At 42.2% G+C, this 25,579-nt stretch overlaps 1 protein-coding gene across 1 annotated transcript in view; it reads right to left on the reverse strand.

Annotated features, from left to right (window-relative positions):
* Positions 1-6,397: 6,397 nt before the first annotated feature.
* Positions 6,398-25,579, reverse strand: part of LOC146752552 (uncharacterized) — a 55,176-nt gene continuing 35,994 nt past the window's right edge. The window contains exons 2-7 of the mRNA XM_085531760.1: positions 12,814-13,081; positions 12,246-12,307; positions 11,923-12,042; positions 10,508-10,703; positions 6,862-8,060; positions 6,398-6,426 (exon numbers count right to left, since the gene is read on the reverse strand). Of these exons, the coding sequence (XP_085387886.1) occupies positions 7,438-8,060; positions 10,508-10,703; positions 11,923-12,042; positions 12,246-12,307; positions 12,814-13,081 (1,269 nt within the window). The 3' untranslated portion in view covers positions 6,398-6,426; positions 6,862-7,437. The remainder of the gene's footprint in view (positions 6,427-6,861; positions 8,061-10,507; positions 10,704-11,922; positions 12,043-12,245; positions 12,308-12,813; positions 13,082-25,579) is intronic.

Raw genomic sequence — 25,579 nt, forward strand, 5'->3', positions numbered from 1 at the left:
GAAGTATGTACTTGCTTTCTCAGGAAGTAGTCTTTTCCAGATTTCTGTTCAACAGAGATGTGAACATGTGAAACAAGAGCATTGTTTAAACTTCATTTTAGTTCAACGTTATTTGAAGTTGACATTTTGAGCTTTACTACTGACACCTCTGTTCATTATGCTGATGATACCACAACGGCAAGTAATGTAGACAATTTTATACCCTTTAGGGAGTTGTCAAAATCTCAGCTATTTCAAGGCATACGTTTCTTAAAGTTTCTTAATAAGGCAGTAGTTTCTTTAAAAGTAGCTCCCAAGCTGTGGAGTTGTTTCTTACATAAGCTGTTCTAATTACATAAAATAAACAAACATACAAAACAGAAGACAACAGATGGGAAAAATCTACTACTCATACTCTGACCATGCCAAGGATACTGCTATCACATGTGAACATCTGTTTTTAGTAACTGCCATGCATATTAATGATATGAACCTTAGTTTAATACAAGGGCTTCACTTACAAAAGCACACGATAATACACTAAAGCTTCTCTTCCCAACTATTCAGTGTGCAATATCCTTCCCTCCAAATCATTACACAGTACAGCCATTACACGCTCTGGGGACAGACTGACTTGCCCTTTGGTTAGCTTATGGAATTTAATAGGAAGAGCTCATAAGCATGTAAGATTCCCATTCAGGTATACACATAAGGATAAGACACTGCTTCTTTCGTGTGACCACACAATTACAGGAAGTCCCAAGCTAGCTTCAAAACTAGAACAAAAACCAACCATTTTCTCGTCACTTGCAGAGGGTGAATTAAAAGCCATGACACATTTTGTATTTTTTGTATTCTCACTTTTCACAAAATCCTGGGAAAATAAGACAAGTTTCAGCCATGATTCTTTTGGAAAGAACAACTGATGTCACAAAAGTGAACACTTTAAACACTTTTGCTAATAGTAGGGAAGTATTTGCTAGTGGTAACTATTCCACTGTAAATCAAATAATAAATAAGCATTCAATTATAAAAACAGGACATTAAGATATCAGTATTAGACATCTCATGATGTCTAAAAAGCTGATTTATGTCTACAGGTTTCAAAGAAAATACACAGTGGAGTTAAGAGAAATTCCCTTCTCTTAAACCATTATCACTGAGCTTGGCTATTAGTTTTGTTCATTAAAGCAGTTCATTGATTAAATTCTTCAACTACTTTACTGAGGTAGAAATAGCATTTTTTTAATGCTTAAATGAGAATGGTAAAAAGGCATCAGATATTTTGTTTTCTGTTGGGTCTAGGTCATACCTCATTCATGTCATCACTTCTTTTCTTTTTTGCCTTAGGCATTTTCACTCCTAAAGGTATCATGCTGCCGTGCTGCTTTATCTCCGTCTTATCAGGTTGCAGAGGTGTCAGTGGGATTTCCAGCTCCGGTTTTGGGAACTGACTAGTTTTGCCATTTCCTGCGAACACTCCAGAAGAGTCGAGGACAGTTTCCAAATGCTCCTGATAGCACAGAAGAATTTTAAGTGCAAGTGTTAAGGTAGCCGTGAGATTAAAAAGCTATAAAGCATCTGGAAAAGGATATGTAAGCATTCGATTTTCCTGCTGTAAGAACACTTGTAACAGAAGGAGTCTATTTCAGTTACAGCAGAGTTTTACCCTTCTTTCCTAGAACTTGTTACATTTAAAATTATTTCCAATCTATGATCACAAAAAAAGTTCTCCATGTTAAACTGAGCCTGATACTTTACAAGTCATTTTTTCTCAAGGGCACAGACAACTACACTTTTTTTTTTATAGAGAATGGTGGTAGAACTGGCACGATTTTCTTCATCTCAACTCTGCTGCGTCAGAACTGGGCAGGAACAGGAGCATTTGATTCAAGTGTTCGATTAACTTCCAGCTTAATCTTAGGGAATTTGCCCTTCCTCTTCTACACTAGAGATGTTATTTACATAAGTAAGGTCCAGCTGGCAAGGTGCAAGCCCAGTACAAGTCATTAAAGAACTCCATTGCTATCTTTTCCCTGGAGAGAATACAGACATTCAAGCAATGACACCGTACTTAAGCTGAAGGCTATCATGTACCTGCTCATGGTCAAATGGCAGCAAATGCACAGCTAAGTGACAGGGAAATGTCAGTATGCATTTCCCCAGCAGCACTTACTGTCCACAATCTACCCAATCCTGTTTTTCTCAACAGGAACAACAAAGTCAGAACTGAGATCACCTGGACTCCTCCTTCTCTATGGCAGGAATTCAGCTAGCATATCAAAAATGAGTTCAGATGCTGGTTGAACACATGGAAGACAGGCTGCTGGGGACATCAGAAAATGGTAGATGGCTGCTTCTACTGCTGCTAGTAACTAGCAAACTCCAGTGTCCCAAACACAGACTAGCAGCTTTTACTACTTACACTGTTCCAACCCCCTGAGGGGAGTCTTCTTCCTCTCAAAAAGTTACCAAAGATTGTAGAAAGACAAAAAGTAGTCAGAGCCACTTTATCAGGCTCTGCTAAGAATCTGAATGGAGTATCACCACCCACTGTATTTCCAAGAATTAAGTTGGTGAATAAATACTTTTTTTTTAAAATATATGTAACTGCTGTTTTATGAAAGTTAGCAATTAAAAACTTATATAGGAATGATTAACATCATCTGCTAACAAAACAATATCCAGAAATCCTGCAGAGGAAGAAAATAAGTTCAATTTGCTGTGCCCGTTTCAGTGGCTCCATGAATTTTTTCCAAGTAACTTATCTAATCATGAGCCACTTCATAAGCATTAACATGAGGAGAGTTTTCAACATCACCTGACAAAAATTCATCACACAATTGTTTCAACAGCTTTTTTTCCTATCAAAGGCTATAAAAACAGGTGATCTGATCACCTTGAAAGGGATAAATAAATTAAAACTTGGGAATTGTTTAGAGAACATGAGATCTTTTCCTACTCATTCCTTATCAAAAGCAATACAATCACAACATTTTCAGATCTGAAGTTTCATACTAACCTCAGATTCATTTAATGAAGTGAGGCTCCTAGTACATCGACGTGACAAATAATTGTCTTCAGCTTTGCATCTTAATGGAATACTTTCTCCAGTTTTAGTTTTGCTTTGTTGTTTCCTAGGCTGTAAATATTTAAAAGGAGTAAAGATTAGGCTATGCATTAGACCTCCAAAATATCTCGAGTTTTCTAAAGTTACAGTGTAAAACCTCAAGCTCAGACGCCACATGAACACGTAAGCTGAAACACAGCACAAGTGTGGGAAGGTAGTAACATCTATTCATTGTGTGATCTTCATATACACCCTACTGGGTCTCACTAACAGTCTCAGGCAGTATTCTGCCTCCAAAAGAGAGAAAGTGAGACATTATTTAGGGACAAAATCTGTAACGCTGGTCGTTTTGTCATCCATTCCCCCCATACTCTGCACGCTCACAGCTGCTATGTTAGAACACCAAAGGCTAAACCTCTGCCTAATCTTCAGCATCCACATACGAATACATGGAACACTGCATGGAAAAGTTCCATAATGTACACAGAGAGATGGTGTTCTAGTAAATAAAATATTTTTGAGAAGATGAGAGCTCATGTTTGAGTGGAAGACAAAAAGAACCAACAAGTACTCATCACTGAATATGTAGTTAAAGGACTATATGCTAAGAAAAATGATTCCAGCTCCAGTATCTCCTAGGAAAACAGAAGAACAAAAAGGGGTTAACAAGATGTTAAGTACTGACTTTCTATAAATATAATCATACCTTTTCATTCCTTCTACTAGAGTCATTCCTTCTACTTTGTCTTTCTTCAAGTAAAGGTATTTCTGGCAAACACTGAGGGCTACTGTGGTTAATGCGTTGTTTTAATTCCTTTATAAAGTCATCTTTGTCAGCCAGTTCTTTTCTTAACTCTTCTATCACAGTTGCATTATCCTAATAAACAGTAAAAACTGCTGAGTTGTGGGATTGGCAAAAGGAATTAACACACACAAGCAGTATTGCAATTACTTAGTAGCATCAGTTTTAGAATTGCAGGCTAGAACACTTAACTATTCAAGAACAGTAACATTTCACGGATTTGTACGGTCACTGTTACAAGTGCAGTAGTCACAGAATTGCCTGGGAAGTTGTAATACAATATATTTTGATTCTTCTATTTTACTTATGTGCTTCAGCCTTCATCTCTCTTAAGATATAATAACCCGAGCTTTTATTTGTTCCCAAATCCTCGGTACTGTGAGAAAGTCGGCAGTTGTAGGGGAAGTTTTGCTATGAGAACATCTTTCTTCTCAGAGAAAGTGAATCCAAACATTCTCAAAAGAGCACAACTCATTTAGTCTTCTGTTTAGCTTCTGAAATTCTATGCTACGGCTTAGATTGGCTATCCTGATTAAAAGCTGGATGTTGAAATAAGAAATGCAACTTCCAGAGATCATCCCCCCTCTGCTTTTTGATGCTTCCCTTAATCTCTCTCCACGTCCCCTTCTGTCTTTTCATGCCATTGTAGATACTACCTCAGAGAAAGCAAAGAAAGTAAGAAACCTGAGACAGAACTACTGTCTGAGTATTGAGCCTAGCTTGGGATCCGGAAATGCTGTGAATTATCGGAAAAAGCTACAGTTGTCCAGTCTGACTGTAGGATCATAAGCATCAAACTGACATCTGCTTATCTGAACTACTGAAAAAATTGAAATTTTAGTAATTAACAGAAATTCTGTTTCTGAAGAACAAAAATAAAAGCTGGTGCTTTTTTTGGTTAGTTGCACATGATGTCAATACGACAGTGCTCAAGAACAGAACCACACCCAGAATACAAAGAGCAGGTACAGGAGTTTTACAGAATTTATGGGTAGCTAATCAGGTAGGAGGAAAGGAGAGCTGACCTTGCTTGAATCCTTTAAGGCAGATCGTCTCAGTTCTGCTATTTCTGTCTCTTTTTGTATGACATTAGAAGCCAAAGTTTTGAGCTGTTCTTCCAAAGCTTCTACTAACTGATCTCTCTCCTCACGCCACTTTTGAATATTATGGTCCTTTTCCTCCAGCTCCTATATTTCATGTTGAAAGAAAAGCATACACAGTAGAAACAAGCAGAATCTTTAAGACAGCCTAGAATTAATAAGTTTTTCATATAGCATAAATAAGGACTCAAGCTGATAAAAAGAGTTTATGGTAAGACATTTCAATTAACATATCGTGATGTCACTCAACAAGATCAGGTTACATGCATGTATTACATATGTATTTACTATGCAGATTATTGTATTTAAAGCAATCTGCCAGTGCTCTGTAGTGACTAATTATTTGAATATCTTTCATGGTCTACCACTAATTTCAGTTGGCCACTTTCATTTTGCTCCAATTTTTTTTTTTTTTTTACCTTTTTCCTGTTGCTTGGAAAACATGCATCGTTCATTTAATAAAAATTAAGAGCAAGAAAAATACCTGTTTAAGTTGTTGGATAGTATAGTCTTTAAAATCCAGCTCATCCTTAAACTGGTTATTAATCCTTTCAAGTTCTTCCATCTTGTTCCTGAGGGATTCCTCCACAGAACGCATCGTGGACACCTGTAATGTAAGCACAGCTCACGGTTCATTAAAAGACTTCTGTAATCCAACCTGGCCAAATACTTCTTTGTTAAATAAAGAGGAATTCACAAACAAGTGCTGAGTAGGAAAACGACAGCAAGTGCAAGGTTACCAAGGAAGACATGAATTCATTTTTAAGCTTCAATTTTCCACCCCAAGCACACCCAATAAACTTTCAGACTAAGATCCTGCAAAATGGGTTTTAAGATATCTTCTTGTTTAATAATTAAATTTTAACTATTAACATCACTGAAGCTGAAATTGAAGAAAAAAAATATACATGCTTATATTAAAGAGCCTCTGGAAATTAGTCTATTTCTCTTCAAGTAAATAGCATTCTTCTTCCCAGTTATCAGCGTTTTTTCACAAGACTTAGGTTTTAGGCTTTGGAGTTACCACGGATACCAATGGCAAGTCACCAGTAACGTAGAGATAATAACAAGTCCCCTCCAGAGGCAGATTAGCTATTCTCTTCACAAACCTTATTCCAGACTACCAACCAACTTTACTTTCCTCTGTTCATTATCTATGTGAAACCATGTTTTAACTTCTGCTCCCCTCTAGAGCTTCAATGGCAACTTTACCTAAGATTTGCTGCTAGCCACACTAGTGTGAAATTTCCAGCTTCATAGTTAAAGTTTGAGAAGTTTTAACAGCAGAAAGCCAAGCATAATCTTACAGAAAAAAATATCTCAGTTGACTACAAACCTCGCTTTGTAGTTGCTGAATTTGTTTCTCGGCATCAGAATGTTTGTCTTTTAGATCTGCATACTCTTCTTCTTTCCTCTGCAAATCTTTTTTCAAATTCAGTACAAGGGCAGAACTCTCAGAAAGAATATTTTCTAGCCTTATGTTAAAAATAAAGACACAAAGAACATTGCTGTTACATATCTCATGGAAACAGCAATTACAGCTTAATCCATGCCCTGCCTGTTGGTTTCTATTTGTAAATAGACTCTTAAATCTATCTAGACCAGTGATTTAAACAATTACTTTTGAATTTCAGCTTGCTTCTCATAATCAGATTCTGAAGCAATAAATTATTCAGATGCTATTCTGAGGGATGTACAACAAAACCACCAGCAATCCCCATATTATTCTTTATTTCCTTGCACACTCCTGTTTTCCCTTGGAACTCAAGTAGCATACCAAAGCATCCTAAAGTAGTAGTTTGGCCATTGATAAGCATGCAAATGCATTAAGTCAAAGGGATGTTCCCATTAACTATTTTTAACTCTAGTTCATTCTCAAAGGGCTCTAAGTTAACTCAGTGGTTACTTACGATTCTATACGTTGCACTTTCTCCATTTCACTCTTTTCCTTTTCCCAAAGAGAGTGTTTCATCTGCTCCAAGCTGTTTTTCAGCTGCATAACTTCTTGAATCAGATTTGCTTCTTTGCTACTTAAATCTTCAACCTTTTTGTCTGCATTAGCAGACTTCTCCTGCAGAGTAGCTGTAACTGTCTCCAGATTAACAATAATAGATTCTTTTTCTTTAAGTAATTCATTGAGTTTTGACACATTGTCTTCCATTGTCTTGGAAGCCTCCAGGCGATATTCAAGCTCTCTTATTTTTACCTCACAGTTGGCAACTTCCTCCTGAAATTGTGCAATCACTCTGTGATCTTCTGCAGTCTTTTCTTCAAAGTCCTGAGTTTTCTATTTGCTCATGTAACTGATTCACAAGATCATCTTCCTGACTAGTCTGAGTTGTAATCTCACATAGCTTCATTACAAGTTGACGATTATGATTTTCAGCATTATTCAGTCCCGCCTTTAGGTTTTCATTGTCTTGAAGCAGTGCTTTGATGTGCTGACTTTTTTGTGAGGAAACATCAACAATACTTCTGCATACTTCTCAAATCCTTTCAAGACTATAGTTAAAGGAGAGGTCCTGCACAAGATCTGAGATGGAAGAAGTCTGTGACTGAATGCATGCAGAACTAATTTGAGATGTCCCTGGCTCATCTTTTTCAGATTCTGAGGAATCCTTTACACTGACAAAGTCAGTACCGATGGAGTGAAACTCTAAGTGACATTTGTATAATTCATCTAATTTGGTCCGCATTTCTTTTACTTGTGACACTTTATCAATTATATATTCTTTGGCAACTTCTATGTTGTTAGTTAGTTGGGCATTTTTGTCTTCTAGTGTCATATTTATAGATTTCTGTTCATCCAGTTCAGAAGCAATTTCCTGATAGTCAGCTTGACCCTGCAGAATTTGTTCACGGAGGGTATCAGCTGTTTCTTCAGAAAAAGAAAGCTCAATACGCAGGCTTGTTACCTGCTTACTGAAATCTTCTTTTTTATTTTTTTCTCTTCTGCATTGTTCTTCAAGCACAGTTAAATGACGTTCCAAGATTTCAGTTCTTTCCCTCAGTGCTAGTACTTCCTTTCGGTACGTGGAGCACTTTTGTTTCATGTGTTCAATTTTCTTTTGCTCTACAGTGTTCTTTTTCTTTCTCTCATTTACAACTACTGTAAAACAAACAAACAAACAAACAAACAAAAAAAAAAAAGGGAAAAGGAATGTAGCTCAGATTGATTAAAATCATTATTACATAGCAGTTCACAACACCAAGTAGCAACTTCTAAGTTAAAAACTGTCACAAATATGCAAGCCATGCCCTCACATCACATAGTATTTGATACTAGTGAAGGAATTAAAGTTCTCTGGACACGTAATCAGGTGCCTCAGATTTCTATACAGAATTAACTGCAAAAGGTTTTCAGTCTGGAAGAACACTTTTACCATGGCACTACTCAAACCTTCCGCTCCACACCAGTAGGAAATCTTATTAGATTTAAGAAACATGGGAACGAGATAGATAATTCACAGCTATATTCTTTCTATCTTCCCTGCTTCAGCAATCCCTATAAGGCAGCCAGGAATCACTCCATCTACATCTAAATGGTAGATAAACAGTTCTCTAAGAAATTTCATTCCAACTCACAGTCCTCTTACTTTCAAAAGAAAGATAAAACCCTGGACAAGTTGATCACTTAAGTGTTGATATCTGTCTCTCTTATTCAGTTGATCTCTAAACAAAATATGAGGATTCCTACTTCTGTCCACACTTACTCTTTTGCATATAAAGTTCACTCATAAAGTTGTACAAATTTGCAGATTCAAGTTTCCATAAATATTCCATTAGCTTGGGGCTGTGTTTTTCTTTAACTGGTGAGCAATTAGCTAAAATCACATGCATTTTCTTTCTATCAAAAGCGACTTCTGCTGTATTTCATCATTGCTTTAGAATCCAGTTATGTCCATTCCATAATATGCATACTTTAAGTATTAAAAAAAATAAGTCAAGACTTACTAGGGATTGTGTCACCACAACAATATATTCCATGGTGATTCTTGTACAGTCCTTTTATTACTACAACTACAGAAATGCAGAATTTTATAGCGCCCACATGCAGCCTGCATTACATACAGATTCACATGTACTGCATGGAAACAGCCTCTTAACTCATCTAAGGAGTTTTATATACAGCCCTCAACTGATTTAAAAGTCATACTGAAGAAACAGCAGTGGCATATTCCACCCCAAACCAGGTTTTGGGTTTGATTGCTGCTCCCAGCAACACTAGTGAGGGGAATATGATTTATAAGTAATCTAAACACTTTATGCTGAAAACAACAAGCAAGCACTAAAGCAAGATAAATAAGACTAGGGAGAAGATGTGTAATGTTCAGTCTAGAAGCTCCTTACAGAGGAAGTAGGGAAAAAGCATTATTACAGAGCATAGGAAACAAGACCTAAAAGCTCAGAGAATGGTGTAAATACCCTGAACTTGAAGCTGAGATAACCTAGCATCTCCTAAAACACTTCTGCTTGTGCTACTTATATAACTAATTCTACAAAAGAACCAGCATAACATACCTGTGCTCATTGTTCTACTGTGTATATTTAACATAGCTAAAGAATATATATTAAGCAGTTTTTGAAATTGGATGCTATTAATACTCACAAATAGAAGAAAATTTTAACATGATTGAATACTCAGTACTTCTTAACAGAAAACTTCATGCTGACATTGTGACTATCAGCTACCCATTTTAATTCCTATGTGGAGCATTGCTGTCATTAATTGTTAAATGAGAGCTTTGGTCATATGATTAGAACAAACCCACTACTATTTGGAGTATGGAGGAGTCCACATCCCTCCCTCAGTCTCTGGTAAGATGCTTATATGTGATGCCATTCAGTGGTCACATTAGGATTCAATATTTATGCCAAATAAAGGCAGCAGGGACAAATCATCCAAGAACAGCATCTCATCCAAAGAAGGCCTTGACTTTCTCCCTTGCACATATTTTGCAAGAGGAATACAAGAAAGGAAGGGAATACAGCTAAGTTTTAGATTTTCCCTTCTACATTGTATATGCCTTCCGTAATTCTAGGAACACTGATGCTCAGCTGTGCCCAGAAGTGAAGTTAAATGCATCAGAGCTTATCCAAACCATTTTGCTCAAATATTGCCCATGAGCGAGCAATTAGCAGGTCGTCAACAATTTTGATAGTTGCTTCAGGAAAAACAAAACAAACAAACAAAAAAAAGCACTTGAACAGCTGATGCTACTCAGAAGATCAGCAACAGCAGTTGAAACAATCCTAAAGAAACTGCTTTAAAACTATTACCAAATCTGCAAGTGCATCAACAGATGAGGAAAAAGCAGCAAAAAGGAAAAAAATAGTGCAAAAAACTTTTATTCTTAAGCATTCAAAAATGAACAGCATAGGACCTTCTGAAAAAGGGATATTTACATAACAGTTACTTCTATTTACAGTTTAACACAGTGGCTTTTCTCCTTATACCATAAGGTACGCGCTTCACAGCCTTTTGCTTCCTATCCGGAATAGGAAGCAATTTATTGTTTTGGAAGACACCCTGTTCAAGGATGGAAGAAACTGTACCTTTCTTTGGAGGTGGCTCTTCCACAGTAGGCTTATCCTCGTCAGTACTGCGCTTTCTTCCCACTTCCAACTCAGTTTTCTCTTGTTTCAGTGCTTTAACTGAAAGCACTGAAAATTGGCTGCTTTCAGTTCCTTTATTAGTGTTCTCTTCTGCCGGTTCTGCTTTAATGGTAGTTAAATGGTAGGTAGTCTTTTCCTGTATTGATATAAGATCAGTTACATTGAAGCTTAACAAAAGGAGCACTTAAGTCTCAGTAATCTTCTGTAGGCAAATATTTACACAAAACCATACAGCTAAAATATTTACCCAGTGACTCTATAGACATCAGTTACAAATTTCAATAGCAGACAGAACAAGTACACCTTCAGATAATGACAAGTGCAATACTCGGTAGAGTATACAAGGGAAAGCAAGAGCCTAGCAGGTTACAAAGTAAAAGACTTGCACACAATCAAGAGTTTACCAGTTTATCAAAGAATTTCCTGTTTCCAAGAAGTCAACAAAATTACAAACATGGTCAAAGAGCAAATGGTCAGCTCTCATACAAGTTCATCACATCACACTTCTGCTAAGCTGCTAAAATCACTTTCATCGTGACAGATATAATCCAACCTTAAAGCTTAGTCAGCTCTGTCACGCATATTTTAGATTGTGTCCTTGACCACAAGTGAAGCTTCCTTACTTACAAGATGACGATTGTTAAGCCATGCTGGCACTGCCAAGGACTGATTATTCATCTTTAGTAACTTATGAAAAGAAAAGCCTCAGAAGTGTTCAGGCCACACAATCTCACAGATAGAGTTGGAGCCTTGTTCTTGGAAGAAGTAATAGGTGAGGACATGACTACTCATCACAGTCAGCTTTAATACCATGGAAATACTAAGTTGCAGTGATACAGACAGTCAAAGACTAAGAAGGGTCAAGTTGCTAAGCTTACAAGGTTAGAGATCTGAGTGACAGAATTAACTATAAATGTTTTCAGAGCTACTTCAGGCTACCAAACATCAAAAAATGAACAAAAACCACCAGAAGTGGTAAGCACACATACTTAATCAAGCTAGTCTTCACATATTCAGTAGCTCGCAGTACATTAGTCAGGATAAAGTTTTATGGACTGCATGGAACGTGGAGATATCCTGACCATTCATACTCGTACTTCCAACTCTACTCAACATACTTTTACTGTTGCTCTTCCTCTGATGTAGGAGTGTGAGGCAGGAGATAGTGGAACACACTGATATTTTTGTTGTTTGTGTTAACAACAACTACCTTCAGATAAATTTGAATTGTTTACAATTTCAAGAGAGTACCAGCTACATACAGAAAATCAGTTTTCCAAAAATGTGTTGATTACAAGCATAGAATTAGTGTTTTCCTTTTTTTGTATAAGGATATGGAGATGTGTAAAACTCACATAATCTTTTACTTTTTCCTCTAAATGAGATTTTAAGTCTTGTAGCTCTGTAATAATGTCATCTTTCTGCACCACGATGTCCATTAGCTCTCGAATCCTTTCATTTTGTGCATTCATTTTCTTAGAAATAAAAAATAAAAAAAATTCAGTCATCAGTTTCTAATGGAGTGTTAAGTAGCTGAATTACACAATGCATTAAAGGCAAATTCAGTTAAGCTAAGCTCGGTAAGAAATCTATTAATGGAGCCTACTGGAATAGCATTTTAAGCTACCACAAGTTGGTATTAAAACAATTTTACACAACATCTTCTTGATAAAGTTACCTCAGTTGCTTCTTTAAGTTGCTCATCAGACTCATCCAATTTAATCACCTGCATTTCAAAGTCTGTAACACACAGAAAAGGTTGTGTTAAATAAGTAGCCAATAGATAGTTTATTAAGTAATCAATTTTTGCAGATATTCTAATGTTTAGGTAGCTTTTGAACAGATTAATTAATTTGCATGTGGTCTTCACTTATTGGGAGTGATTCAAAAGTTTTCTATATTTCTTGGAACGAAAACATTGCATCAACAAGACATAAAGAAGAGTAGAGATTACAATATAAAAGTAAAAATCAAGATATAGATATATAAGATATATTTAACCCCATACTTATGAAAGCGTAAAGCTGCTAGTTGCAGTTTAAAGGAGAGGGGGGAAAAAAGAAAAGAAATAACCAAAACCCGTGGAATTGCTGAACCTGAATATACACAAGGAACAAACTATCACTTATCTACAGGCTATGGTTCCAAAGGCAGAACATCTCCTCTAATTCCTACTCAAACTGGTTATTTCTCTTTTAGATTAATGAACTATTTCTGTCTTCTACCTTTCACATCGCATAACTCACCTTTGTTCTTCTGCATCAGCTCTTCTTCAGTTTTAAGTAGTTTGGTGTTTTTCTCTGTTAGCTCTTCATTGGTCTCCATCAGTTCAAAGTTAGTTTTCTCCAGCTGCTTTTCAAACCAGCCAATATCTTCCTTCGGGTCCCCCAGGGATACAATGGAACTATGTGCTGCCTCAGCTTGCTCTTTAATATCCATGACATCATAATGCACAGAATCAAGAATGCCCTCAGGATCAACACAGGTGTCAGGCACTATGCTATGTTCTCCACCCTGAAACGTAATTTATAATCAGTTAAAACTGGTGAATAGCTGACTACATAATAGCTGTTATTTCTACAGATAGTCTGGATAGCCACGATGAAGACAGCCATACAAGAAGTTTTTAATTTCAGCTTCAAATCCCACCTCACTATTACTCACCATCACTATTTGATGACCACACTCCCCCCCCTTTTTTTTTTTTTTTTTATGTTTTTTTAAATATTACCCCAGATTGATCTCCTTCAAATTTAACGTACAAGTTTGGACTCCCCTTTTCTTTGTATACAGCGTAAATTTTCATTTTGTGTTGCAGAAACAAGGAAAACGCCCAAATTCCCAAAGCTTTCTGAAACTGTTCTTAAGGCTCAGCAACTATTCCTGCTAGATGAAGAATAGGTGTATCTTGCTCATCATACAGCAACACAGCATGCACTTCTTTGTAAACAGCCTTGTGTTTCTATAAGATGTGCCCATAACATTTAAATAGTAAAAAGGAAAATATTTAAGGAAAAAAAAAGGAAAATATTTAAGAAAAGAAAAAGAAAAATACCAGGGTGTCATGGTTTAATAATTTTGTAATTTTGCTATCAGTATTCCACATCATAACATCATATAAAGCATGAATAATTTTACTGAATCTGCAACTTACAGAAGAAGACTACATCTCCCAGAGAACAACACGATGGGTCACGGGACCTGGACTCTATATTAACTCAGTCGCAGAACAGACTGACGTCTTTCGAGTTCTGGCATTCAGGGGAGTGTGTGGGAGCCTTCAGCCGTTCGCCTAGATTCACAGTAGGCCTCTCGGTTACGGGACTCATTCTCTCTCCTATTTTGCTTGATTCGTTAGCTCAATTTTCAATTTTCAATTATATTGTATTATATTGTGTTATCCGGTATTTCGATATAGTATTTAGTAAATAAGTGTGCCTCCTTAGATCGTTGCCGCTGTTTTCTTTTCCTAATTAACTTTTTCCTTTCGGCCTAGGGCCCCTGCGGGGCCCACGGCCCCTGTCACGGACGCAGGTGGACTTTTCGTTCAAACCGTGACAGATTTTGGTGGAGAATGCGGGCAAATTGAGTTGCTGTTTTTCTGTGTTTTCTTCTGTTGCTCTTTTAGCTTTTAACAGAGCTACAAGTTTTTTTTCCTGTTAAGGAGCTATCTTAGGTTTGCGATTGTGAGCTTGACCTTGAAAGTCCAGGCAGACTGCCAATACTCCGGTTTATTTTATAAACACTGCTGAGCTTTGTTTTTTTTTTTTTTACTTTTTTTCCCTCTCTATTGAAAAAAAAAAAAAAATTCCCTCTACTAAGTGTGCTTTATAAGGTACTGCATTTCATTAGTTCCTCTTTTACGATGCTCCAAACATATTGGACCATGTTTAAGCTAGCCTATTTTTCCTATGAAGTTATACGAATGTATAATAGATTGAAAGCATGGTTAGCAACGCTTATTTGGTATTTGCATGCAGCTCCAGAGGGAGCAACTAATGCAACTAATGCAACCAATAGTACGGATATGGTGGTTTTTGAGCGTGCTTTTCCTTTTTTCTTTGCATCTTTTAAGCAGTCTTCGACCGACCAGTTGTCCCAGTGGACCACACTGTCAATCATATTAATCTCCCTGAATTTGCTGTTGGTTATTGTAGTGATCTCACTCGGTATCTGGATTTATAACATCAGGAGGAAGTCTTCCTTAGACTCAGAGAATACTGAGTGGCAGGGAGTGTGGAGAAACTTTGGAGAGACTTTTAGAGGACAGACATCTTTAGTGTCATGGAGCTTTACTCCTGAACACTTAAAGAATCCTGAGAGTTTGACTGCATATTTGAGACAGGAATCTTGTGGCTCAGGCAGATCTAAGGAGGCACAAATGACTTGGGGCCTAGCTAATGCTTATCAGGCCTTATTCAATACCATTCCTGAGAGGGAAGATTTTGAGGTTGAGAGAGAGAGTCTCAGGGCCGAGAATGAGAGTATCCAATCCAAACTCGACACTCTCCAGTCCGAGCATAACGTCCTCTGGTTTGGGTACAACACTCTTCAGTCCAACTACGACAGCCTCCAGACTGAGTTGGGTGCTGTCCAGTTCGAGTGGAACGCTCTCCGAGACCAGCTATGTGCCCTCCGGGGTGAGCTGAATGTATTTAACCAACTACCAGGGTCACATGTAGTCCAATTTGACCAGCCACTGGGGGCACATGTAGTCCAATTTGGCCAGCCACTGGGGGCGCATGTAGTCCAATTTGACTAGCCACTGGGGACACCAGATACAATGTTGGTTGCCCCTGTAAGAGGGCGAAAGACAAAACAAGTTTCAACTCAGTTAGAGAAAATGCAGAAGGAGTTAGAAGAGCGGAGGGAGTTAGGAGAGCAGGACTCAGGAGAGCAAGGGGACTCAGGAGAGCAGGGGGACTCAGGAGAGCAGGGAGAGTCAGAGGACCAGAAGAAGTTAGAGGAGCAGAGGATGTTAGAGCAGTATAAGAAGATGTTAGAGGAGCAGAAGAAGTTTCAGGAGCAGATGAAGTTGGAGGAGCAGAGGATGTCTGAGGGGAATAAGAAGATGTTAGAGGAGCAGAAGAATTTAGAGGAGCAGAGGAAGTTAGGAGAGAGGAAAAAGAAGGAGGGTTACCTGGAGGAAATAACACAAGGGTCGGGGTCAGAGTCTGAAAAGGAGCCAAAAGCTAGATTTTCTTTACGAGAATTTCTCGAGTCCAAACTTATAGATGGGGCAGCCTCATCAACACAGTTGCCACCATCAACACCTGGGACGCTTGATAGAGCAAAAGGTGAGCAAAGTATTACGAACATTATTGATCGATCTTTTAAACTGAGTGAAATTTGAGATCTAAGAAAGGATTTCACATGTCAGCCAAAAGAACATATGGTCACTTGGTTACTTCACTGCTGGGACAATGGTGCCAACAGTGCATGGCTTGATGGCAGTGAAGCTTGCCAACTGGGTAGCATTTCCAGGGACTCGCGTGTGGACAGAGGTATTGGCACATGCCAAAATCGGTCCTACACCCTCTGGAAGCGGATGTTGATAGCAGTAAGAGATAGATTCCCCTTTAAACGGGACTTGGAGCCTGAGAGAAAGAAATGGACTGATATAGAGAAAGGTATCCAATCTTTGAGAGAAAGTGCTCTGGTGGAAATGCTATACAGCCCCCAGTTCAATCGTAACGATCCAAACCAATTACATGATCCTGAAGCAGTCCGCGTTCCACGACGAATGTGGCGTGACTTTACAAAGGCAGCTCCAGAAAAGCATGCCAGTGCACTTGCATTAGTATATGGCAAAAGGGAAAGGAAACCCTTTGTGAATGAACTAATTGGCAGACTTCAGGAACTTGAATTATTTATAAGCGCTACAGAAGTTAATCTGTATACTTCAGACATTGTCAAAATTGTGGAAAGATTAAACAAAATGGAGGGAACACAAAATGATATTATTGACAAATTGGCTAATGTGCCTGATGTAGATGAATCCACAGTGGTACAAGATGATGGAAACCAGGATTTCCACGATCGCCTATTGAGAAAGCTAAACAACATGAGTTCCTCTCGACCTGTATCATCGAAAATCTCAACCATTAAAAAGAGACGTCCTCGTATTCAAGCAGATGACAATGGTAAGTCACCTCGAATCAACAATGAGACTACACGTCTTGCCTTGTTGCTTTTCCTCTGTAGTCATGGGGAGGACATGAAGAAGTGGTGTAATTCATCCACTTCTGCACTTCAGGCATGAGTGGAAGAATTACAAGGTGAAACAACTACCAAGGTGAACTCTTCCAAGAAGGGGAGAGTTCCAGTTGCTGCAAGTCAACGAGGTAAACAATAGAGGGGCCCGGCCCTCAGCCAGGAGGGGAAAGGGACAATAGAGTATACTGGACTGTGTGGATTAAGTGGCCTGGCACATCTCAACCACAGAAATATAAAGCCTTGGTGGACACTGGTGCACAATGCACCCTAATGCCCTCAAGTCACCAAGGGACACAACCAATATATATCCATGGAGTGACTGGGGGTTCCCAAGAATTGACTATGTTGGAGGCCGAAATAAGCCTCACTGGTAAAAACTGGCAAAAACACCCTATTGTGACTGGTCCAGAGGCTCCAAGTGTTTTGGGTATCGATTACCTTAGGATGGGATATTTTAAGGATCCCAAGGGGTATCAATGGGCCTTTGGGATAGCTGCTGTTAACACAAATGATGTTAAGCAGCTGTCAACTTTACCTGGTCTGTCAGATGATCCTTCTGCTGTGGGGTTGCTCCAGGTAAAGGACCAAGAGGTACCAATTGCCACCAAAGTGGTTCACAGACGGCAGTACCGCACCAACAGGGACTCATTGCTCCCCATTCACAAGCTAATTCGCCAATTAGAGAATCAGGGAGCGATTAGCAAAACTCACTCGCCTTTTAACAGCCCCATATGGCCAGTGCATAAAGCCAGTGAAGAATGGAGGTTGACGGTGGATTACCGTGGCCTAAATGAAATCACACCTCCATTGAGTTCTGCTGTATCAGAAATGCTAGAACTCCAGTATGAACTGGAATCAAAAGAAGCTAGGTGGTATGCCACCATTGACATTGCTAATGCCTTCTTTTCCATCCCATTGGCTGCAAAATGTAGGCCACAGTTTGCTTTTTCCTGTAGAGCTGTTCAGTACACCTGGAACCGTTCAGCTCAAGGGTAGAAGCACAGCCCAACAATTTGCCATGGGTTGATCCAAGCTGTCTTGGAACATGGTAATGCTCCCGAACACTTGCAGTATATTGATGATATTGTCGTGTGGGGCCATACAGCAGAAGAGATATTCAAGAAAAGAAAACAGATAATCCAAATTCTTTTGCAAGCTGGTTTTGCCATTAAGCGCAGCAAGGTGAAGGGGTCTGCCCAGGAAATCCAGTTCTTAGGTGTAAAATGTCAAGATGGGCATCGACACATCCCAGCAGATGTGATTGAAAAAATCACTGCTATGTCTCCGCCCACCAACAAGACAGAGACCCAATCTTTTCTGGGAGTAGTGGGCTTTTGGAGAATGCATGTCCCAAACTACAGCCACATAGTGAGCCCCCACTATCACGTAACACGGAAGAAGAATAATTTCTCATGGGGTCCTGAGCAGCAGCAGGCTTTTGAGCAGAGAAAACAAGAGATAGCCCGTGCCGTGGCCTTGGGGCCAGTACAGACAGGACAGGATGTAAAGAACATCCTCTACACTGCTGCTGGAGAGAATGGTCCCACTTGGAGTTTGTGGCAAAGAGCTTTAGGAGAAACCCAAGGCCAACCCCCGGGTCTTTGGAGTCGAGCATATAAAGGGTCTGAGGAGTGCTACACTCCAACTGAGAAGGAGATCTTAGCCATGTACGAGGGGGTTTGGGCTGCTTCTGAAGTAGTTGGGACAGATGTTCAGCTCCTTCTAGCACCTCGCTTGCCTGTGGCCCCCCTGTCACGGACACAGGTAGATTTTTGTTTAAACCGTGACAACTACCCAGAATGCAGCATAAGGAAATTTTTGCCTAGAACTCTGGAGGACTATTTTTAACTCAGAAAGGTCAGAGATAGAAAGTTCACACTGATTTCTGGGTCACCAGCCTCACCGTACATCAGCATTTTTGGTTTTTAAATGATACATAAAGTTCTCAATGGCACTGCTCTAGTCGGTAGTTCTTTCACTTTCCGTGCAGCTTGCTCTGTGCATGGCTTGTGAACCGCTATTCAGGCCAGACAGCTGCAGCCCTGTCATGGATTTTGTAATTTTGTAATTTTGCTATCAGTATTCCACATCATAACATCATGTCAAGTATGGATACTTCTGTTGAATGTGCAGTCCACAGAAGAAGACTACATATTCCAGAGAACAACAGGAGTAACAATAAGTCACGGGACCAGGACTCTATATAATCTCGTTCCCAGGCTGGAGTGCCCTCCTTCTTCTCTCGAACTTCTTGGAGAGTGGGAAGCGTTCCAGCCGTGTCGCCTAGAGTTCACAGTAGGCCTTTCGGTTTTCGGAGACTCTCTCTCTCTCTGTTTCGTTCGATTTGTTAGCCTTAATTATATTATATTGTGTTATCTTGTATTTCGATATCATATTTAGTAAAATAAGTCTTTCCTCCTTAGATTGTCACTGTTTTTATCCCATCCCCCTTTTCCCCCTCCTTTCCGGGCCCCGGGGGGGGGGGGCCGTGGGGTGGCTTCCCCTGTCACGGGCATAGGTAAATCTAAGTAACCCGTGACAACCAGTGTCCACCAAGGCTTTATATTTCTGTGGTTGAGATGTGCCAGGCCACTTAATCCACACAGTCCAGTGTACTCTATTGTCCCTTTCCCCCCCCTGGCTGGGGGAGGGCCCCTCTATTGTTTACCTCGGTGGCTTGCAGCAACTGGAACTCTCCCCTTCTTGGAAGAGTTCACCTTGGTAGTTGTTTCACCTTGTAATTCTTCCACTCATGCCTGAAGTGCAGAAGTGGATGAATTACACCACTTCTTCATGTCCTCCCCATGACTACAGAGGAAAAGCAACAAGGCAAGACGTGTAGTCTCATCGTTGATTCGAGGTGACTTATCATTGTCATTTGCTTGAATATGAGGACGTCTCTTTTTAATGGTTGAGATTTTTGATGATACAGGTCGAGAGGAACTCATGTTGTTTAGCTTTCTCAGTAGGCGATCGTGGAAATCCTGGTTTCCATCATCTTGTACCACCGTGGATTCCTCTACATCAGGCACATTAGCCAATTTGTCAATAATATCATTTTGTGTTCCCTCCATTTTGTTTAATCTTTCCACAATTTTGACAATGTCTGAAGTATACAGATTAACTTCCGTAGCGCTTATAAATAATTCAAGTTCCTGAAGTCTGCCAATTAGTTCATTCACAAAGGGTTTCCTGTCCCCTTTGCCATATACTAATGCAAGTGCACTGGCATGCTTTTCTGGAGCTGCCTTTGTAAAGTCACACCACATTCGTCGTGGAACGCGGACTGCTTCAGGATCATGTAATTGGTTTGGATCGTTACGATTGAACTGGGGGCTGTATAGCATTTCCACCAGAGCATTTTCTCTCAAAAATTGGATACCTTTCTCTATATCAGTCCATTTCTTTCTCTCAGGCTCCAAGTCCCGTTTAAAGGGGAATCTATCTCTTACCGCTATCAACATCCGCTTCCAGAAGGTGTAGGACCAATTTTGGCATGTGCCAATACGTCTGTCCACACGCGAGTCCCTGGAAATGCTACCCAGTTGGCGAGCTTCACTGCCATCGAGCCACACACTGTTGGCACCATTGTCCCAGCAGCGAAGTAACCAAGTGACCATATTTTCTTTTGGCTGACATGTGTAATCCTTTCTTAGATCTCAAATTTCACTCAGTTTAAAAGATCGATCAATAATGGTCGTTATACTTTGCTCACCTTTTGCTCTATCAAGCGTCCCAGGTGTTGATGGTGGCAACTGTGTTGATGAGGCTGCCCCATCTACAAGTTTGGACTTGAGAAATTCTCGTAAAGAAAAACTAGCTTTTGGCTCCTCTTCTGACTCTGACCCTGACCCTGACGCTTGTGTTATTTCCTCCAGGTAACCCTCCTTCTTTTTCCTCTCTCCTAACTTCCTCTGCTCCTCTAACTTCTTCTGCTCCTCTAACTTCTTCTGCTCCTCTATCATCTTCTGCTCCTCTATCATCTTCTTATACCCCTCTAACATCCTCTGCTCCTCCAACTTCTTCTGGTCTTCTGACTCCCCCTGCTCTCCTGAGTCCTGCTCTCCTAACTCCCTCCGCTCTTCTAACTCCTTCTGCATTTTCTCTAACTGAGTTGAAACTTGTTTTGTCTTTCGCCCTCTTACAGGGGCAACCAACATTGTATCTGGTGTCCCCGATGGTTGGTCCAATTGGACTACATGTGCCCCTGGTAGTTGGTTAAATACATTCAACTCACCCTGGAGGGCACATAGCTGGTCTCGGAGAGCGTTCCGCTCAAACTGGACGGCACCGAGCTCAGTCTGGAGGCTGTTGTAGTTGGACTGGAGAGTGTTGTACCCGAACCGGAGGACGTTATGCTCGGCCTGGAGGGCAGTGTGCTCAGTCTGGAGAGTGTTGAGCTCGGTCCGGAGGGCATTGTGCTCAGTCTGAAGAGCGTTATGCTCGGACTGGAGGGCATTATGCTCGGACTGAAGAGTGTTGTGCTCGGTCCGGAGGGCATTGTGCTCAGTCTGAAGAGCGTTATGCTCGGACCGGAGGGCATTATGCACAGACTGAAGAGTGTTGTGCTCGGACTGGAGGGTGTCGCAGTTGGATTGGAAGGCATCATGCTTGGCCTGGAGGGTGCCGCACTCAGACTGGAGGGCGTCATACTTGGACTGGAGAGTGTTGTGCTCGGTCAGGAGGGCATCGCGCTCAGTCTGGAGAGTGTTGTACTCGGACCGGAGGGCGCTGTGCTCGGACTGGAGAGTGTCGTGCTAGCAGGTGCAGAATCGCAAACACGAGATAGCTCCTTAACAGGGAAAAAAACTCGTAGCTCTGTTAAAAGCTAAAAGAGCAACAGAAGAAAACACAGAAAAACAGCAACTCAATTTGCCTGCATCCTCCACCAAAATCTGTCACGGTTTGAACTAAAAATCCACCTGCGTCTGTGACAGGGGCCGTGGGCCCCAGAGGGGCCCTAGGCCGAAAGGAAAAAGTTAATTAGGAAAAGAAAACAGCAGCAACGATCTAAGGAGGCACACTTATTTACTAAATACTATATCAAAATACAGGATAACACAATATAATACAATATAATTGAAAATTGAAAATTTAGCTAACGAATCTAGCAAAATAGGAGAGAGAATGAGTCCCGTAACCGAGAGGCCTACTGTGAATCTGGGCGAACGGCTGAAGGCTCCCACACACTGCCCTGAACGCCAGAACTCGAAAGACGTCAGTCTGTTCTGCGACTGAGTTAATATAGAGTCCAGGTCCCGTGACCCATCGTGTTGCTCTCTGGGAGATGTAGTCTTCTTCTGTAAGTTGCAGATTCAGTAAAATTATTCATGCTTTATATGATGTTATGATGTGGAATACTGATAGCAAAATTACAACATTATTAAACCATGACACCATATCCCCCCATATGGCCCCATAAGACCCCATAACCACCCCATACCCCCCCTATAAGACCCCATAGCCCTCCATATGGCCCCATAACCACCCCATAGCCCCCTATATAACCCCATATCCACCCCATACCCCACTATATGACCACATAACCACCCCATATGGCCTAATATCCCCCCATATGACCCCATTCCCACCCCATATCCCCCCATAACTATCCCATATCCCCCCATAAGACGCCATAACCACCCCATATCTCCCCGATATGCCCCCTATATGACCCCATAACTCCCCCATATCCTCCCATACCCAACCCATATACCCCATAGCCACCCCATATCCCCCCCATAATCACCCCATAACCCCAACCCCAAGCCCCATATCCCCCCATAACCCCCCTATATCCCCCATGTCCCCCCATAACCATCTCATATCCCCCCATATCCCCCATATGGCCCCATAACTACCCCACATCCCCCCATATCCACCCCATATCCCCCCATATGACCCCATACCCCTCATATCCCCCCATAACCACCACATATCTCCCCCATATGACCCCATATCCCCCCATAACCACCCCGCAGCCCCCCATAACCACCCCATATGACCCCATATTCCCCTATAATCACCCATATGACCCCATATCTTCCCCATATGACCCCATATCCCCCCATAACCACCCCATACCCCACATATCCACCCCATAACCCCAACCCCCAGCCCCATATCCCCCCATAACCCCCCTATATCCACCCCATATCCCCCCGTATTACCCCATATCCCCCCATATTTCCCCCATATCCCCCCATATGACCCCATAACCCCCATAACCCCCCCACATCCCCCTATATGACCCCATATCCGCCCCATATGACACCATAACCACCCCATAACCACCCCATAAGACCCCATATCCCCCCATAACCATCCCATACCCCCCATACCCACCCCATATCCACCCCATATCCCCTTTATTTCCCCCATATCTCACCCACACGCAGTGCCCCCTTAGTAATGCCCCAAACCCCCCATATCCCCTCATAACCACCCCATATGACCCCATAGCCACCCCATAGCCACCCCATAACCCCATAACCACCCCATAACCCCATAACCACCCCATAACCCCGTAACCACATAACCACCCCATAACCACCCCATAACCCCATAACCACCCCATAACCCCGTAACCACATAACCACCCCATAACCACCCCATAACCCCATAACCACCCCATAACCACCCCATAACCACATAACCACCCCATAACCCCATAACCCCATAACCACCCCATAACCACCCCATAACCCCATAACCCCCCCATAACCCCATAACCACCCCATAACCACCCCATAACCCCCCCATAACCCCCCCATAACCCCATAACCACAATAACCACCCCATAACCCAATAACCACCCCATAACCACCCCATAACCCCATAACCACCCCATAACCACAATATCCACCCCATAACCATAATATCCACCCCATAACCACAATAGTGACCCCATAAACCCCAATAATGATCCCAATAACAACCCCATAACCCCAATAATGGCACCGTAACCCCAACAGTGACCCCATAATCCCAATAACAACCGCATAACCGCAACAATGACCCCAATAGTAACCCCATAACCACAATAGTGACCCCATAACCCCCATAATGACCCCCTATGGACCCATATCTCACCCCCAGCAGCTGCCTGGATCCATATGGGATCCCCCATAACCCCATAACAGCCCCATATGGACCCCATAAGGCCCCATATCTCACCCCCAGCAGCTCCTTGGCCCCCCGCTCCCACTTGGCTATGGGGTGCTGTGGGTCTCTATGGGGCTCTAAGGGTCTCTATGGGGCTCTAAGGGGCTCTATGGGGTCTCTATGTTCTCTATGGGGCTCTATGGGTCTTTATGGGGTCTCTATGGGGCTCTATGGGTCTCTATGGGGTCTCTATGGGGTCTCTATGGGGCTCTATGGGGCTCTAAGGGTCTCTATGGGGCTCTAAGGGGCTCTATGGGGTCTCTATGTTCTCTATGGGGCTCTATGGGTCTTTATGGGGTCTCTATGGGGCTCTATGGGTCTCTATGGGGTCTCTATGGGGTCTCTATGGGGCTCTATGGGGCTATAAGGGGCTCTATGGGGCTCTAAGGGGCTCTATGGGGTCTCTATGTTCTCTATGGGTCTCTATGGGGTCTCTATGGGGTCTCCCCAGGCAGCTCCTGACGAGGTCGGCTCTGCCCCATAGCGGCACTTGTGGGTCACAGAAGGACCCCAAAGCGCGGGCGGCAGCTCGCAGCACCTCCGGACCCGTGTGTTTGTGCAGCAGCTCCTGCAGCTGGGCCAGCAGCTGGGACAGGGCCTGGGGGGGATATGGGGGCTGTGGGGCAGGGGGAGCCTATGGGGGAATGGGGGGCCTAGGGGGGAATGGGGGCCTATGGGGTGTGAGACCCTATGGGGGAATCTATGGGGCCTATGGGGTGTGAGACCCTATGGGGGAATCTATGGGGCCTATGGGGTGTGAGACCCTATGGGGGAATCTATGGGGCCTATGGGGTGTGAGACCCTATGGGGGAATGGGGGCCTATGGGGTGTGAGACCCTATGGAGGAATCTATGGGGCCTATGGGGTGTGAGACCCTATGGGGGAATGGGAGCCTATGGGGAGTGGGGGGCCTATGGGGGAATGGGGGCCTATGGGGAGTGAGACCCTATAGGGGAATCTATGGGGCCTATGGGGTGTGAGACCCTATGAGGGAATCTATGGGGCCTATGGGGTGTGAGACCCTATGGGGGAATCTATGGGGCCTATGGGGTGTGAGACCCTATGGGGGAATCTATGGGGCCTATGGGGTGTGAGACCCTATGGGGGAATCTATGGGGCCTATGGGGTGTGAGACCCTATGAGGGAATCTATGGGGGCCTATGGGGTGTGAGACCCTATGGGGGAATCTATGGGACCTATGGGGTGTGAGACCCTATGGGGGAATCTATGGGGCCTATGGGGTGTGAGACCCTATGAGGGAATGGGGGCCTATGGGCAGTGGGGGGCCTATGGGGGAATGGGGGCCTATGGGGAGTGAGACCCTATGGGGGAATGAGGGCCTATGGGGTGTGAGATCCTATGAGGGAATCTATGGGGCCTATGGGGTGTGAGACCCTATGGGGGAATCTATGGGGCCTATGGGGTGTGAGACCCTATGGGGGAATGGGGGCCTATGGGGAGTGGGGGGCCTATGGGGGAATGGCGGCCTATGGGGTGTGAGACCCTATGGGGGAATCTATGGGGCCTATGGGGTGTGAGACCCTATGGGGGAATCTATGGGGCCTATGGGGTGTGAGACCCTATGAGGGAATCTATGGGGGCCTATGGGGTGTGAGACCCTATGGGGGAATC

Source organism: Coturnix japonica, unplaced genomic scaffold, assembly GCF_054131305.1.
Source record: "Coturnix japonica strain WE unplaced genomic scaffold, WE-NBRP24 Scf044, whole genome shotgun sequence".
NCBI lineage: Eukaryota > Metazoa > Chordata > Aves > Galliformes > Phasianidae > Coturnix > Coturnix japonica.